Source organism: Erinaceus europaeus, chromosome 13, assembly GCF_950295315.1.
Source record: "Erinaceus europaeus chromosome 13, mEriEur2.1, whole genome shotgun sequence".
NCBI classification, from domain to species: Eukaryota; Metazoa; Chordata; class Mammalia; order Eulipotyphla; family Erinaceidae; genus Erinaceus; species Erinaceus europaeus.
In genome coordinates, this window is record NC_080174.1 from 91,772,645 (window position 1) to 91,788,496 (window position 15,852).

At 48.8% G+C, this 15,852-nt stretch overlaps 1 protein-coding gene across 1 annotated transcript in view; it reads right to left on the reverse strand.

The window, feature by feature from the left end:
• Positions 1 to 15,852, reverse strand: part of TNFRSF8 (TNF receptor superfamily member 8) — an 86,851-nt gene that overhangs the window by 17,850 nt on the left and 53,149 nt on the right. Inside the window, exons 8-12 of the mRNA XM_060204960.1 lie at positions 11,264 to 11,354; positions 10,275 to 10,381; positions 8,447 to 8,542; positions 8,300 to 8,353; positions 5,337 to 5,457 (exon numbers count right to left, since the gene is read on the reverse strand). Coding sequence (XP_060060943.1) covers positions 5,337 to 5,457; positions 8,300 to 8,353; positions 8,447 to 8,542; positions 10,275 to 10,381; positions 11,264 to 11,354 — 469 coding nt within the window. The remainder of the gene's footprint in view (positions 1 to 5,336; positions 5,458 to 8,299; positions 8,354 to 8,446; positions 8,543 to 10,274; positions 10,382 to 11,263; positions 11,355 to 15,852) is intronic.

Genomic DNA, 15,852 nt, shown 5'->3' on the forward strand with positions numbered 1-15,852 from the left:
GGATCCTCAAGGCTGCAAGAGAAAAACAAAGAGTCACCTACAAAGGAAAACCCACAAGATTAGCAGCAGACTTCTCCATACAAACACTACAGGCCAGAAGAGAATGGCAAGATATCTATCGAGTGCTCAATGAGAAAGGCTTTCAGCCAAGAATACTATATCCTGCTAGACTGTCATTCAGACTAGATGGAAGCATCAAAACCTTCTCAGACAAGCAACAGTTGAAGGAAGCAACCATCACCAAGCCTGCCTTGAAAGAAGTTCTGAAAGGTTTCCTATAAACAACCAGACCACCACAAATAGAACATATATCAAAACACTCTAAAACTCTACAAGAATGGCGTTAAAATATCTTCAATCTTTGATATCAATAAATGTGAATGGCCTGAATTCACCTATTAAAAGACACAGAGTAGGAAGATGGATCAGAAAACACAACCCAACAATATGTTGTCTACAGGAAACTCACCTAACGCAACAAGACAAACACAGACTTAAAGTGAAAGGATGGAAAACTATCATTCAAGCCAATGGCCCACAAAAAAGGGCAGGAACAGCTATTCTCATATCTGACATGATAGACTTTAAAATAGATAAGATTAAAAAAGATAGGAATGGACACTACTTAATGCTCAGAGGATCAGTCAATCAAGAGGACTTAACAATTATTAATATCTATGCACCCAATGAGAAGCCATCTAAATACATCAAACTTCTACTGAAAGAGCTACAGCAATATGTTAACAGTAACACAATCATAGTAGGGGACTTCAACACCCCACTATCTCAACTTGACAGATCATCCAGGAAGAAAATCAGTAAAGACATAAGGGAGCTAAATGAAGAGATAGATAACCTAGAACTATTGGACATTTTCAGAGTCATTCAGAGCAAGTTGTGGTATATATACACAATGGAATACTACTCAGCTGTAAAAAATGGTGACTTCACCGTTTTCAGCCGATCTTGGATGGACCTTGAAAAAATCATGTTGAGTGAAATAAGTCAGAAACAGAAGGATGAATATGGGATGATCTCACTCTCAGGCCGAAGTTGAAAAACAAGATTAGAAAAGAAAACACAAGTCGAACCTGAAATGGAATTGGAGTATTACACCAAAGTAAAAGACTCTGGGGTAGGTGGGTGGGTGGGGAGAATACAGGTCCATGAAAAATGATGAATGAAATAGTGGGGGTTTTATTGCTAAATGGGAATCTGGGGAATGTTATGCATGTAAAAAAAAAAAAAAAAAAGAAGTAGAAACGCAAAGCAGAAATTGACTGAGTTTGGAGTATGGCACCAAAGTAAGAAAGCAGAAGTATACTAGAGTTTGCAGTGAGTACCTCCCTAATACTTCCTCTCCACTTTTCCAAGCTTTGGGTCCATGATTGCTCAACAATTTGTTTGGCTTTGTACGTTAACTCTCTTTTCAGTCACCAGGTTTCAGGTATCATCAGGATGCCGGCCAGACTTCCTGGATTGAAGACACCACCAATGTGTCCTGGAGCTCAGCTTCCCCAGAGACCCATCCTACTAGGGAAAGAGAGAGGCAGACTGGGAGTATGGACCGACCAGTCAACGCCCATGTTCAGCGAGGAAGCAATTACAGAAGCCAGACCTTCTACCTTCTGCAACCCTCAATGACCCTGGGTCCATGCTCCCAGAGGGCTAGAGAATGGGAAAGCTATTGGGGGAGGGGGTGGGATATGGAGATTGGGCGGTGGGAATTGTGTGGAGTTGTACCCCTCCTACCCTATGGTTTTGTTAATTAATCCTTTCTTAAATAAAAAAAAATTAAAAACTAAAAAAATTAAAAAATAAAAAAATAAAAAAAAAAACTGAGACAACAAGTGCAAGGTGCTCTGCGTATTGTCTCCTCAAGTTTTCTAAAAGTCTGAAACTGTTCTCAAATCTAAAATCATTACAGATATTCAAAAGGGAAGGAGCCCAAGAGGCACATGCTGGCTTCTCCGCATGGCAGACCGGCTCACAGAAGGGAAAAACTCAGGCTCCATGCCAACTCAGTATAAGAGAAGAGACAGGTGAGAAGGTGGAGTCCAGTGCCTCTAACATAGGCCCTCAGTAGCGACGCCTGTGAACTGTAACAAACCATCAGAGCAAAGTGTGCTGATTCCAGAGCTCAGGTTCCTCAAGGGCCTTTCACCTAGAAAATACTGTTTCCGACACTTGGAAGTAGTAGCTGGTGGACGTGTGGCTTAGAAAAGACGAGTGGTCTGAGAGGTGGTGCAGTGGATAAAGTGTTGGAGTCTCAAGCATGAGGTCCAAAGTTCACCCCTGGTGGTACATGTGCCAGAGTGATGTCTGGCTCTTTCACTCTCTCCTCCTATCTTTAAAATAAATAAACAAACAAACAAATAAATAAGTATCTTTAAGGAAGGAAGGAAGAGAAGGCAAGACCATAGAAAAATGGGCAACAGGGAGTCGGGTGGTAGCGCAGTGGGCTAAGTCCATGTGGTGCGAAGCTCAAGAACTGGGGGTGAGGATCCTGGTTTGAGCCCCCAGCTCCTCACCTACAGAGGAGTCACTTCACAGGTGATGAAGCAGGTCTGCAGGTGTCTGTCTTTCTCTCCCCCTCTCTGTCTTCCCCTCCTCTTTCCATTTCTCTCTGTCCTATCCAGGATAAGAACGACATCAATAATAACTACAACAATAAAACAAGGGCAACAAAAGTGAATAAATAAATAAATATTAAAAAAAAGAAAAATGGGCAACAAAGTGTGACGGTAGATAGCATAATGGTTATGCAAAGAGATTCTCATGCCCGAGGCTCCAAAGTCCCAAGTTCAATCCCCTATACCACCATAAGCCAGAGCTGACCAGGGCTCTAGTAAATATATATTAGATTAGATCAAACCATTACAGAAATAATAGTCAACCCGTATCTGTGACCTTGGAAAAACCACTGCAGTTTTCTAATAGAGGGAATGGAGACACAGAATTCTGGTAGTGGGAATGGTATGGAGTTATATACCTGTTATCTTAGAATTTTGTAAATCAACATTATCATGAATGAATGAATGAATGAATTTTTAAAAGATTGCTTCCACACACTGTCTCCTTCTATCTGGCTTCTTGCTTGGGGGGTAACTAGGATCTTCCTGGATGTGCACCAGACCCTGCATAATGTGTGCTGGGTAGGAGGGTGGCCTGGGCCAAGGGCATGGTGCCCTGGGGTTGCTCCAAGAGCCTCTCTCACCAAGCACGTGAGCTCTGCCATGACGGCTCTGTAGCACCGTCACTCTCCCCTTTCACCTCGTCTGGGATCCCAGTCACCAGGAGCGGAGAGACCCCAAGGTGGGCTCTGGAGTGAAGTTCAGCCAGACTTTCATTATGAGTACTCTTAGACTCATGGCCCGGGCTCCTATGAGACTGTCAATTCAGGGCAGAGACAGGAAAGTGCAAAAGGGAGGACTCAGGGGCCAGATGGTGGCACACCTAGTTAGGCGCTCACATGATAGTGCACAAGGACCCGGGTTCAAGCCCCCGGTCCCCACCTGCAGGGGGAAGCTTCACGAGTGGTGAAGCAGGGCTGCAGGTGTCTCTCTGTCTCTCTCCCTCTCTATTTCTCCTCCCCTCTCAATTTCCCTCTGTCTCTACCCAATAATAAATAAATAAAAGATGAAAGGAAGAGAGAGAGAGAGAAAGACAAAAAGAAAAAAAAAAAAGAGAAGTGAGGACTTGACTTGGGGGCCCAGGAGACTGTCGTACTATGCAGGAGGTGCGCCAGGGGATGTGGTGTAGGGCTGTGCTCTCCACCTGCCCCTTCTCTCTAGAAATGAAGACAAGCAGCCCCGGGGGGCTAGTCAGCTGTATCACTGAGGTACAAAACTCTGATGTCATTCTCCTGCACCATATGGGGATGGGGGGAGGAGGACCCAGGACACAGCTGGAAAAAAAAAGACCCAAGATCACAGCTGGAAGGGGTTCCCACTGGCTTAATCTGGGACAGTCTGAATGCAAATTGAGGAGCTGGGGTAGATAGCATAATGGTTATGCAAAAAGACTCTCATACCTGAGGCTTCCAAGTCCCAGGTTCAATCCTCTGCACCACCATAAATGAGAGCAGTGCAGTGGTTAATTGTGCAGTGATTAATTAATTAATTATAAAATAAATTCCCAAGGCTGAATGCAAACTGAGTAATATTAGCTACTGGGCTATCATTATTGCATAGTAGTCATGCAAAAAGGTCTCCCTGCCTGAGGCTCCAAGTTCCCAGGTTCAATCCCAGCACTCTCATATGCCATAAATGAGTGGTGCTCTGGTAATACCATCACCATCACCTGTTGTTAAAATTTCGGAGGCTCTTGCCGGCCAGGTTGGCTTCGCGGTGGTGAACAGAGACGCAGAGACAATGGCTGGGCAGGGAAGCTGTATTTCTTTATTCACGAACAACGATTCATAAACTAAGACAAACTAATCACCAAACAGAACTCTGCTGTCTCTTTGCGGCAGCGCAAGCACACTCTCTCTTACTCTCGAACTCAGGAACTCTCTCTTACTCTGGAACTCTGGAACTCTCGTATTGGGGAACCCTCTGAAACTCTGGCACTCTCCAACTCAGGAACCCTCTCCTGGGGTTCCTTGGGGCGGGGCCAAGCGGGCCCGTGAAATTAACTGGACTGATCCAATTCTCTTGGCGAGGGAGGGCTAGAACAAACCAATGTAAAGCATACGACAATCACCATCACCATTACCATTACCATCATCATTACCAACCATTACTATTACCATCACCGTTACCAACCATTACCATTACCAACCATTACCATCACCATTACCAACCATTACCATCACCATTACCAACCATTACCAACCATTACCATTACCATCACCATTACCAACCATTACCATTACCAACCATTCATTACCATCACCATTACCATTACCAACCATTACCATTACCAACCATTACCATTACCATCACCATTACCAACCATTACCATCACCATTACCAACCATTACTATTACCATCACCATTACCAACCATTGCCATTACCAACCATTACCAACCATTACTATTACCATCACCATTACCAACCATTACCATCACCATTACCAACCATTACCATTACTTCTTCTACTACTAATAATAATGGTAATAGAATAAAAAGGAAGCCATGAGTCCCTACAGGTGTAACCTTAAAGGGGAAAAAGGCAAGTCCACTGAGAAAAAGGTTATTACTCTCTCCAGAATACTTAGCCGTCAGCTGTGGGGAGAGAGTAACTCCCAGGTGAAAGTCTCACCAGACCCCATGGTCTCACAGCCAGTGACACAGGGAGAGACACAGCAGAAACCTGGTGGGACGGCAGCTACAAGAGGGAGCTGGTCTCTTGCCGGGGGTCTTCCTGCCAGATACCCAAGGCCAGACAGACCACAGTGGGGGGGTATGTAGACCAGGCCAAGATGACGGTGGCCGCTGAGTGGCTGGGGTGACCTGAACGGGACACGGTCCCAGTGAGAAGGAAAAGCCCAAGGACCCAACCTAGACCCACAGAGACTGGGTGCCAGGACGCCCAGAGGCGGCACGAGACTCCCCACCAGTGGGTTCTGCTCAGTGGACCAGCACTGGGGCTGAGGAGGAGGAAACCTGCCCGGGGGGTTGGACATTTGTCAAATGGCAAATAGGCAAAATAGGCAAATAGGCAAATAGGCAAAATCTCTACTGCCTATGACCTTACTTCAGGCACATGAAAGCACAACCTGTTTCCCTGAATGACACAAGTTCGGGGGTGAAAAGATATCGAGTCACTAACTTGCACATGGTCTGAGAAAAACAGATGTTTCACCTTGTACCTGAAACTTCTCGGTGAGTCTGAAATTGTTGCAAAACACACCAAAACCTCTCTCCCTCTCCCTCTCCCTCTCCCTCTCCCTCTCTTCCTCTCCCTCTCCCTCTCCCTCTCCCTCTCCCTCTCCCTCTCCCTCTCCCTCTCCCTCTCTCTCTGGCTGTACTGGTTACTATTAGCCAAGTGACACTGGAATTAGTGCCTTTGTCTTCCTGTGTCCTGTGCATCCCCCCATCTGTGAAGTGGCTACAATTACAAGAAGGAGCTTTATGAGGGAAGGAGGGAGAGAGGGAGGAGGGGGAAAGCAAGCATTTTTACATGTTTTGCAAAACCCACCACCAAAAGACACACACACCATCAAGTCAAGGCGCTCCAGATGGGGACTGTTGGGGTGTCTGTTCTCAGGGGAGCTAGGTGGGTGCCTGGCCCAGCACAGAGGCACTGGAGGAAGCTAAGTGAGAAGGATCTGGATGCAGGACTGAGCAAACAGACTGAATGAGGGTGGGGGGGGGTGTAGCATTGTGGTTATACAGACAGACTCTTAATGCCTGAGGAGCCAAGGTCCCAGGTTCAATTCCCTGCACCACCATAGGCCAGAGCTGAGCAGGGTTCTGGTAATAAATAATTAAATAAATAGATACCTGCCCACTCCCTTCTCACCTACCATCCATATCACACCTAGAACCCGGTGCAAAAGCCCCAGCAGAAACCAAGGATCAGAAGTGGCCCCAAAAAGGAGAATCTCGCCTCCGCCCCCCCCCCCCCCCGCCAACCACCCCAGTCTTGGACTCTGTTCCGTGTAGGACTAAATTCTTCAGGGAAAGCTCCCTCTCTTCCTTTTTGTGAGAAAACTACCATCATGAAAGTTTGAAGAAGAAGAAAAAAAAAAAAAAAACCTGACGGCGGTGGAAATTCTAATACTAGAAAAATGTCAAGAAAGCAAAGGCAGGTTTCAGTAAGAGTAGAGATTGAGAGCTCACGGAAAAAGGCTTGAAACCATCAAAACACAAAAACCCCCCTCGCAAAGGGGAAACTCATCACATTGAAAACATGTCTTGGGGGCCTGGGGTGTTCATACTGCTGCTCCCCAAGTGTCCTGGGGAGACGGGGGCGGGATGGCACCTCCAGGCTTTGTGACGAAGGCCAACCACCCACCTTCCCAGCCACCCAGGAGCCTCCTCCTAACAGGATCATCAGGAAGCCCTGGGGTCCTTGGATCTGGTGAAAGTCTATGGAATCTTACGCCCAAATTAGAAGCTATGCCAACACAATTCAGTGCCTCTCTTTCCCTGTGGTCAGGGTCTAGGACATAGTAGGTGCTCAGTCAACACTGTGGAGTACTAAGTAAGACTCTGCACAGAGGAGAGAAGGCACCAGCACAAGATGGTCATTGCCATCCTGGAGGGCCCTCTGGAAGAGGTGGCCTAGAGGCTGGGCAAGGATCAGAGAGCAAGGCCCAGAAAAGGAACAGAACAATCTAAGGCTGGGGAAACAGCATAATGGCTCTGCAAAGGACTTTCCTGTCTGGAGCTCTGAGATCTCAGGTTCGATCCCCCACACCACCATCAGCCTGAACTGAGAGAAGAGGGGACTAGGGGCACAGTATAGAGTTCAGGAGGACCTGAGAGAAGCCCACACACCAAGCACAGACCCTCTGGAAACAAAGGGCGCCCACTGTCTATGGGAGCCCTGGCCCTGGGTGACCCCCATCTGGACTGATCCTCTAGTTCAACCTCTGAAGGAACAGCCACTTCTCTCATTTCACAGATAAGGAGGCTGGAACCCAGGGCCAGGCAGTGGCGCATCTGGTTAAGCACACATACAACAATGTGTAAGGACCCGGGTTCAAGGCCCTGGTCCCCACCTGTAAGGGTGAAGTTTCACGAGTGGTGAAGCAGAGCTGCAGGCGTCTCTCTCCCTCTCAATCTCCTCTCAATCTCGATTTCTCTCTGTTTCTACCCAATAATAAATTAATTAATTTAAACAAAAAAAAGGAAAGTTGGACCCTGGGGAATCCAGTAACGCACGCAAGGGCTATCCCTCACTTGTAAGGATCCCATCTCCCAGGCCTTCTGGCCTCCCCACAATGGGGAGCAGGCTTATGGCAGAAGGAGCTCGGAAAGAAGATGGATGGGGTAGGAACTTAGCTTTGGGGACAGAGGAGGGGAGGAAAAAGGGCATTGTGGGGGGTTTCTTCTGGTTGTGGGGAGGAGGGGAGCTTGGGTGGAGCAAAGAATGAAAGATGAGATGGATTCATCCCCCCCCCCCCAGTCCCATCCAAATGCTGTACTGGGAGTGGGGGAGGGCTGAGGAGATAACAGGATAGTCATGCAGAGTCACTCCTGAGACACATCACACTGACCCCTGGGTGACATTCCTGACAGAGAAGAAGGTGCAGGAGCAGGAGAGGCAGCTGCTGGGCAGGGGACCCCCAAGCTGGCCCCCACACTGCCCTGTGACTGGCACCCCTGTAGATGGCTGGGCACCTACCCACGGGTTCCTGCTGGGGCCGGGGGATCGGGTTTGGGTGGCACAGATGAAGCTCTGAAACAACAGGAGGCAGAGGGCATCTCAGAGGGCAGGGTAGCCAGGGGCCAGGGCCACGTCCTCCCCAGGGCCCAGGGCGGGCGGACTCACTCTGCTGGATCCACTTCTTGCACAGCTGGCAATGGTACAGGAAGAAGCAAGAGCTGACGCCCACCACCAGCACGATCACCAGGAAGATCACGGGCTCTGCAAGACAGAGGCAGCCCTGTATCCCCGACAGCCACCGACGTCCACTGCACGGCACACGGCGTCCAGGGCCCCACTGCTGCCACTCAACACAGGGCTGAGGGCAGCCTGCTTCCTGCTCCCCCTGGGACCCAGAAACCACAGGGGCTGACAGACCAAAGCCCTGAGCCTGGAGCCACCCGGCAGTGGCACAGTGGATGAAGCCTTAGACTGTCAGGCATGGGATCACGAGTTTCATCTCTGTTTCGAGTGCCATAGTGGTGTTTCCATTCCCTCTCTCCCAAATCTCTCTCATCAGTTAATAAATAAAGCTTTAAAAAAAATGACTTGGGGTCTGAGGACACAGAACTCTGGTGGGGGTAATAGTGTGGAATTATACCCCTATAGTCATATGATTTTGTAAATCACTAATAAATCATGAAAGAGGGAGTCTGGCTGTAGCACAGCGGGTTAAGCACACATGGCTCGAAGCAAAAGACCAGCATTAGAATCTCGGTTTGAGGCCCCGGCTCCCCACCTGCAGGACAGTCACTTCACAAGCAGGTCTGCAGGTGTCTATCTTTCTCTTCCCCTCTCTGTCTTGCCCTCCTCTCTCCATTTCTCTCTGTCCTATCCAACAACATCAATAACAGCAACGATAACTACAACAACAATAAAAACAATAAGAGCAACAAAAGGGAAAGTAAATATATATAAAAAAATTAAATCATGAAAGAGACAGGAAAAGAGAGGAAGAAAGGGCAGAAGGTGGATAGCATAATAGCTATGCAAAGACTCTCATGCCTGAAGCTCCAAAGTCTCAGGTTCAGTCCCCCGCACCACCATAAGCCAGAGCTGAGCAGGGCTCTGTTGTTTTTTTTTAATTAATTAATTAATTAATTAATTTTGGGTTCTGGTTCAGGGAGGCTAGCCCGGGCTGGGGCTGTAGATTTGCTTTTGAAAGTTGTGGAGGCTGTAAATTCTGAATGATTAGTATCAACGCTAGCTTGAGAGCTACCGCCACCTCGTGCCCATCAGCAAAACTGCAGGCCCTGAAACGAATCGCACTTAAGAAAAAGTGCATTAAGGATCCAGGTTCCAGCCCCCTGGCTCCCCAAGTGCAGGGGAGTCGCTTCACAGGTGGTGAAGCAGGTCTGCAGGTGTCTGTCTTTCTCTCCCCCTCTCTGTCTTCCCTTCCTCTCTCCATTTCTCTCTGTCCTATCCAACAACATCAATAATAACTACAGCAATAAACAAGGGCAACAAAAGGAAATAAAGAAAGAAAAAAGAAAAAAAATTTTAAAAACTCTGTTCACAAGAATGAAGTAAGATCACCAGGAAGTAACAGAATCCAAGGCTGGATAGTGGCACACCTGGTTGAGCTCACATGTTACAGTGCGCAAGGACCGGGGTTCAAGCCCCCAGTCCCCACCTGCACGAGTGGCGAAGCAGTGTTGCGGGTGTCTCTCTCCCTATCACCCCTTTCCTTTCAATTTCTGACTGTCTCTACCCAATAAATAAATAAATAAATAAAAATGATTTTTTAAAAAAAAAATTAGAAAAAGAGAAAGAAAGAAAGAAAGAAAATGATGAGTCCCAACCCCAGCACCGGAAGATGCAGACCTTCCTCAGCCCTGGTCTCTGCCCCCCCCCCCCCAGCCCAAAGTGTTCTGTCACCAGGCAGGGAAGAAGCCTCCATCTGTCCCTCTGGTCACCTGGGAGGAATCCCCTGTCCCCGGAGAATGGACATTACCTGGAATGAAAATAGGCTTTCCTGTGGAGGAGGAGGAGATGGGGACACTGGTTGGAGTGGAGGCATCCTCCCAGGCGTGGGTGACACCCCTGGCTTGCCCCTCACTGCTGCAGGAGAGAAGCCAGAGGTCAGTAAACAGTCTGGAGAGGAAAGCAGAAGCATATGCTCAGGCCTGGTCCCCTTTCTGCAGAGACAGCTTCACAGGGCTGAGTCCCCACACCTCTGCCCGTAGCCTCTGCTGGGCATGGGGGGCGGGGAAGTGGCCTGGTCCCCTTTCTGCAGAGACAGCTTCACAGGGCTGAGTCCCCACACCTCTGCCCGTAGCCTCTGCTGGGCATGGGGGGGGGGAAGTGGCCTGGTCCCCTTTCTGCAGAGACAGATTCACAGGGCTGAGTCCCCACACCTCTGCCCGTAGCCTCTGCTGGGCATGGGGGGGGGGGGAGTGGCCTGGTCCCCTTTCTGCAGAGACAGCTTCACAGGGCTGAGTCCCCACACCTCTGCCCGTAGCCTCTGCTGGGCATGGGGGGGGAGTGGCCTGGTCCCCTTTCTGCAGAGACAGCTTCACAGGGCTGAGTCCCCACACCTCTGCCCGTAGCCTCTGCTGGGCATGGGGGGGGGGGAGTGGCCTGGTCCCCTTTCTGCAGAGACAGCTTCACAGGGCTGAGTCCCCACACTTCTGCTCGTAGCCTCTGCTGGGCATGGGGGGGGGGGCGAGTGGCCTGGTCCCCTTTCTGCAGAGACAGCTTCACAGGGCTGAGTCCCCACACCTCTGCCCGTAGCCTCTGCTGGGCATGGGGGGGGGAGTGGCAGCGGCTGGATCTCCAGGTTGTGAGCAGCTCAGAGCCATGTGCACAGCCTTGCCACACACGCAGGGATCCGGCCCAGACCCCACCGCCTCCCCTGGCCCAGCTGCCTCCCTGGCATCCTGTGGGCTGGCAGACAACACCTGTCCTGCTGTGGCCATGTGGTGGAAGGGCCCTGGGAGTCACCTGGTGGGCACTGCTTCCTCTGGGTTGGTACTGCAGTCAGGGAGGACCCCTAGGGGAGGTGACTTCTCAGCGGTGTCCCTTTCAGCCATACCTGCAGGAAGCCAACTCAGAATCAGGGCCCAGGAGCCTACCCTGCAGGAGTAACGGTGAGCCAGAAGGGGGCAGACACTGTAGCCCAGGTCTGTGTCCAGACTGGGACACCTCCCTTTTCTCTCACCTCCTGCCTTCAGCAACTCTGATTGAGCATCTGCTGGGATCCAGGGACTAGAGCGAGAACTGGGATCCAAGCTGAGCCAAGCAGACAAGATCCCCAGCACTCAGGCTGGCGGGGCTGACAGTGACACTCAGTGATCATGAAAGGTCTGTGGAGTTCCCATAATGAGAGGAGGGAGAGGACACAACCTGGTCTGACAGGTTCTCTGAGCTTTGGATCACTGAAATATGAGTGCGGGTGGAAATTGTTTTTAATTTATTTTATTGTTGTTGTTGTTGTTGTTGAAGATACAGAGAGAAAAGACCAGAGCCCTGCTCAGCTCTAGTTTATGGTGGTGCGGGGGATTAAACCTGGGACCTGGGAGCCTCAGGCAGGAGAGTCTGTATGCTGTCTCCCCTCACCCTAGGGTGGAGGGTATCTAATCAGAGGAAATAGAAAGCAGAAAACAGAGGCTGCGATACAGCCTCAGGTCTCAGATGATTCGCTACAACATCTGGTGTTTGCCTGGCAGTCAGAGAAGAAACAGCCTTAACACAAAATGTAGTAACAGCCTGTACTCTAGTGACCAGGGACCGAGATGATGGTACATGCAGCAGCACAGAGGTTACCAGAGCATCCTGTCAGATAGAGGTCAGTGCACAGTCTAGGAATGTCCCAGAAAGGATCACCCAGAGGAACAGAGAACAGATGACAGGCCAGTGGTAACACACCCGGTTGAGAGTACATATTATTAACATACATAGATCCGAGTTCAAGACCCCGGTCCCTAACTTAAGGGGGGAAGCTTCACGATCCACGAAGAAGTGCTTCAGGTCTATCTGTCTATCTATCTATCTACCTATCTGTCATTTATCTACCTGCCCTTTCCCTATCAATTTCTCTGTCTCTAGTAAGTAAACAGATAAAGTAGGTGAAGGATTGTAGGGCTGAGCATGGAGTTCAACTACTGCTAGGCACAAAGTTTCTTAGACCATAAGATAGACTCACAACTATAGATTCTCTTTTTATTTCTAATGAATTTTTGTATTATCTTTATTTATTTATTGGATGGAGACGACCAGAAACTGAGAGGAGAGGGGGAGACAGAAAAGGAGAGAGAAAGAGAAACACCAGCAGCCCTGCTTCACCGCTCATAGAGCTTTCTTCCTGCAGGTGGGGAGCAGGGGCTTGAACGCAAGTCCTTGTGCACTGTGACGTGCACTCAGCCACGTGCGCCACCACCCAGCCCCTTAGGCTATGAATTTCTTAAAAGTTATTTAACTCTATATTTAGAACTAGCTATATATTGTAGTACATAGATCATACCGCAATAAAACTTGATTTTGATATTTTTTTCAAGACCATTTATTCATTAACACAAGAGAGAAAAGAGGGGCCAGGTGGTGGTGCACTTGGTTGAACACACACATTACAATGTGCAAGGACCCAGGTTCAAGCCCCCTGTCCTTGCCTGCAAGGGGAAAGCTTCACAAGTGGTGGGCTGCAGGTATCTTTCTAACTCTCTCCCTTTCTGTCTCCCCGTCTCTCAATTTCTGGCTGTTTCTACCCAATAAATAAAGATTTAAAAACACCCCCTTCCTACTTATAAACCCAACCCTCTACCCACTGCACCCCCCCTCCAGGTCACAGTAAAGCTCATTTTAGACTTGAACTCTTGCTCAGGGATTTAGTTAGTGGTAGAGCACATTCATAGCATGTATGAAGCTCTGGGCTTGACCCCCAGCATCAAAAAACAAACATAAACAAAATAAAAAATGAAGCCAACAAATAAACAAAACCCAAATGGGGGTATTTCTTGCCACAGTGAAAATTTTCTTTCCATCCTCCTCTCTTTCTTTTTTGTAATTTCCAGGGCATCACTGCTTCAGGTTAACATTTTAAAAGATTTATTTATTTTTAATTATTCATTTTATTTATTTATTTGTATCAGAGCACTGCTCAGCTCTGCTTATAGTGGTGCAGGGGATGGAACCTGGGGCCTTGAAGCCTCAGGTAAGAGTGTCTCTTTGCATATCTCTTCCACCCTGGGTTAATTTTTTTTTTTTTTGCCTCCAGGGTTATTACTGGGGCTTGGTGCCTGCACTACAAATCCACTGCTCCTGGAGGCCATCTTTTTCTCCATTGTTGTGGTTGGATAGGAAAGAGAGAAATGGAGAGAAGAGGGGAAGACAGAGAGGGGGAGAGAAAGATAGACACCTGCAGACCTGCTTTAGCACCTGTGAAGTGACTCCCCTGCAGGTGGGGAGCCGGGGCCTCGAACCAGGATCTTTGCGCGAGTCCTTGTGCTTCACACTATGTGCACTTAACCTGCTGTGCTACTGCTCGCCACCCCAAGTTAACTTTTTAAACCCCCCCCCCCAGGTGAACTTTTAAAGCTAGATACATGTAGACAGAGACAGAGAGGGCAGGACATTGCTGCACCGAAAGCTCTACACTGGTGAGGGCCAGGCTGGTACCTGGGCCATGTACATGGCAGGCCAAGCAGTACCTGTTCAGGTGAGCTGTTTTCCCAGCCCTGACAGCAGTGGAGTGGGATCAGTCAGGCAGGTGGTGTTCCAGGACCGGCTCCTCCCTCAGCCCCCACGAACATACTGGCCAGGTAGAGGCAGGTGCCTGCGTGCCTTCCCCACCTACGTCCGATGTCCATGTGGCTTCTCTGCTCAGGGGCTGAGGCAGGACTCACAGCCTGGGCCTGAGGGGGTGTCTGCTCCTCCTAGCTCCCTTCCTGCAACTCCTCAGCCAGGAGGCCAGGTCAGGAGAAGGGAGAGAGATACATCCCTAGACAAACCTAGGCCAAACTGTACACACCTCCTCCTCTCTCATTAATAAGTATTTTTTAATTCCAAAGATTGTACACAGAAGGGGGAAACAGCACAGTGGTTCTGCAAAAGACTCTCCTGCCTGAGGTTCTAAGGGTCCAGGCTCCATCCGCAGCACCACCATTAGCCAGAGCTGAGCAGCGCTCTCATACCAAGAAAAAAAATAATAATAATAACCACTTCCAAGCAGCACTAGCTCCATTCAACATCTAGAACACTGGGGGCCAGGTGGCGTCACACCCAGTTAAGCACACATAGTACTTTGCAGAAGGTTCACAAGGACCAGGGTTCGAGCCTCCCCCCCGCCACCAGCAGGGACACTTCATGAGCAGTGAAGCAAGTATGCTGGTGTCCGTCTTTGTCTTCCCCTCTCTATCTAACCTTCCCTCTCAATTTCTCTCTGTTCTAGCCAATAAAATAGAAGGGGGGGGGGGAAGGAAAAGATGGCCACCAGGAGCAGTGGATTCATACTGCCTACACTGAGCCCCAGCAATAACCCTGGAGGCAAATATATATAATATTCCCATCACCAGTGTCAATTGGTCCAACCCCTGTGGAGAACAATCTGGAAAACTCTCAGAAGGCTAGAAATGGACCTACCCTATGATCCTGCAATCTATCCTGGGGATAGATCCTAAGGAACCCAACACACCCATCCAAAGAGATTTGTGTACACCTGTGTTTATAACAGCACTATTTGTAATAGCCAAAACCAGGAAGCCACCCAGGAGTCCAACAACAAATGAGTGGCTGAGAAAGCTGTGGTCTATATACACAATGGAATACTACTCAGTTATTAAAAATGGTAAATTCAGGAGTAGGGCAGTATCGCAGCGGGTTAAGCGAATGCGGCGCAAAGCACAAGGACGGGCATAAGAATCCGGGTTCGAGCCCCTGGCTTCCCACCTGCAGGGGAGTTGCTTCACAGACGGTGAAGCAAGTCTGCAGGTGTCTATCTTTCTCTCACCCTTTCTGTCTTTCCCTCCTCTCTCCATTTCTCTCTGTCCTATCCAACAAAGACGACAAAGGCAACAAAAAGTAATAAATAAATAAATATTTAACTTTTTTTAAAAAAAATGGTGAATTCACCTTCTTCATCCCATCTTGGATGGAGCTTGAAGGAATCATGTGAAGTGAGATCAGCCAGAAAGAGAAGGATGAATATGGGATGATCTCACTCATGGACAGAAGCTGAAAAACAAGACCAAAAGGGAAAAGCCGATGACATCTGCTGTGCAACTCAGGCATCCAAGTTCGACATCCTCGAGGAAACACTCACGAAAGACATGTCTCTGATATCTGATTACTGTAAAAAATGGCGACTAATCCCTAGCACTGCAAAAACGGTATCATCTGTTTTCCATCTACACCATGCCTCGGCCTCGCGTGAGCTTAATGTGCAGCTTGGCGATACGAGAATCCGGCATGAAGCCCAGCCAGTCTATCTTGGCGTTACTCTCGATCGCACTCTGTCATTTCACGAACATCTCATAAAAACTGCAGCAAAGGTGGGCGCGAGGAGTCACATCATTGCAAGACTGGCCAGCTCCTCATGG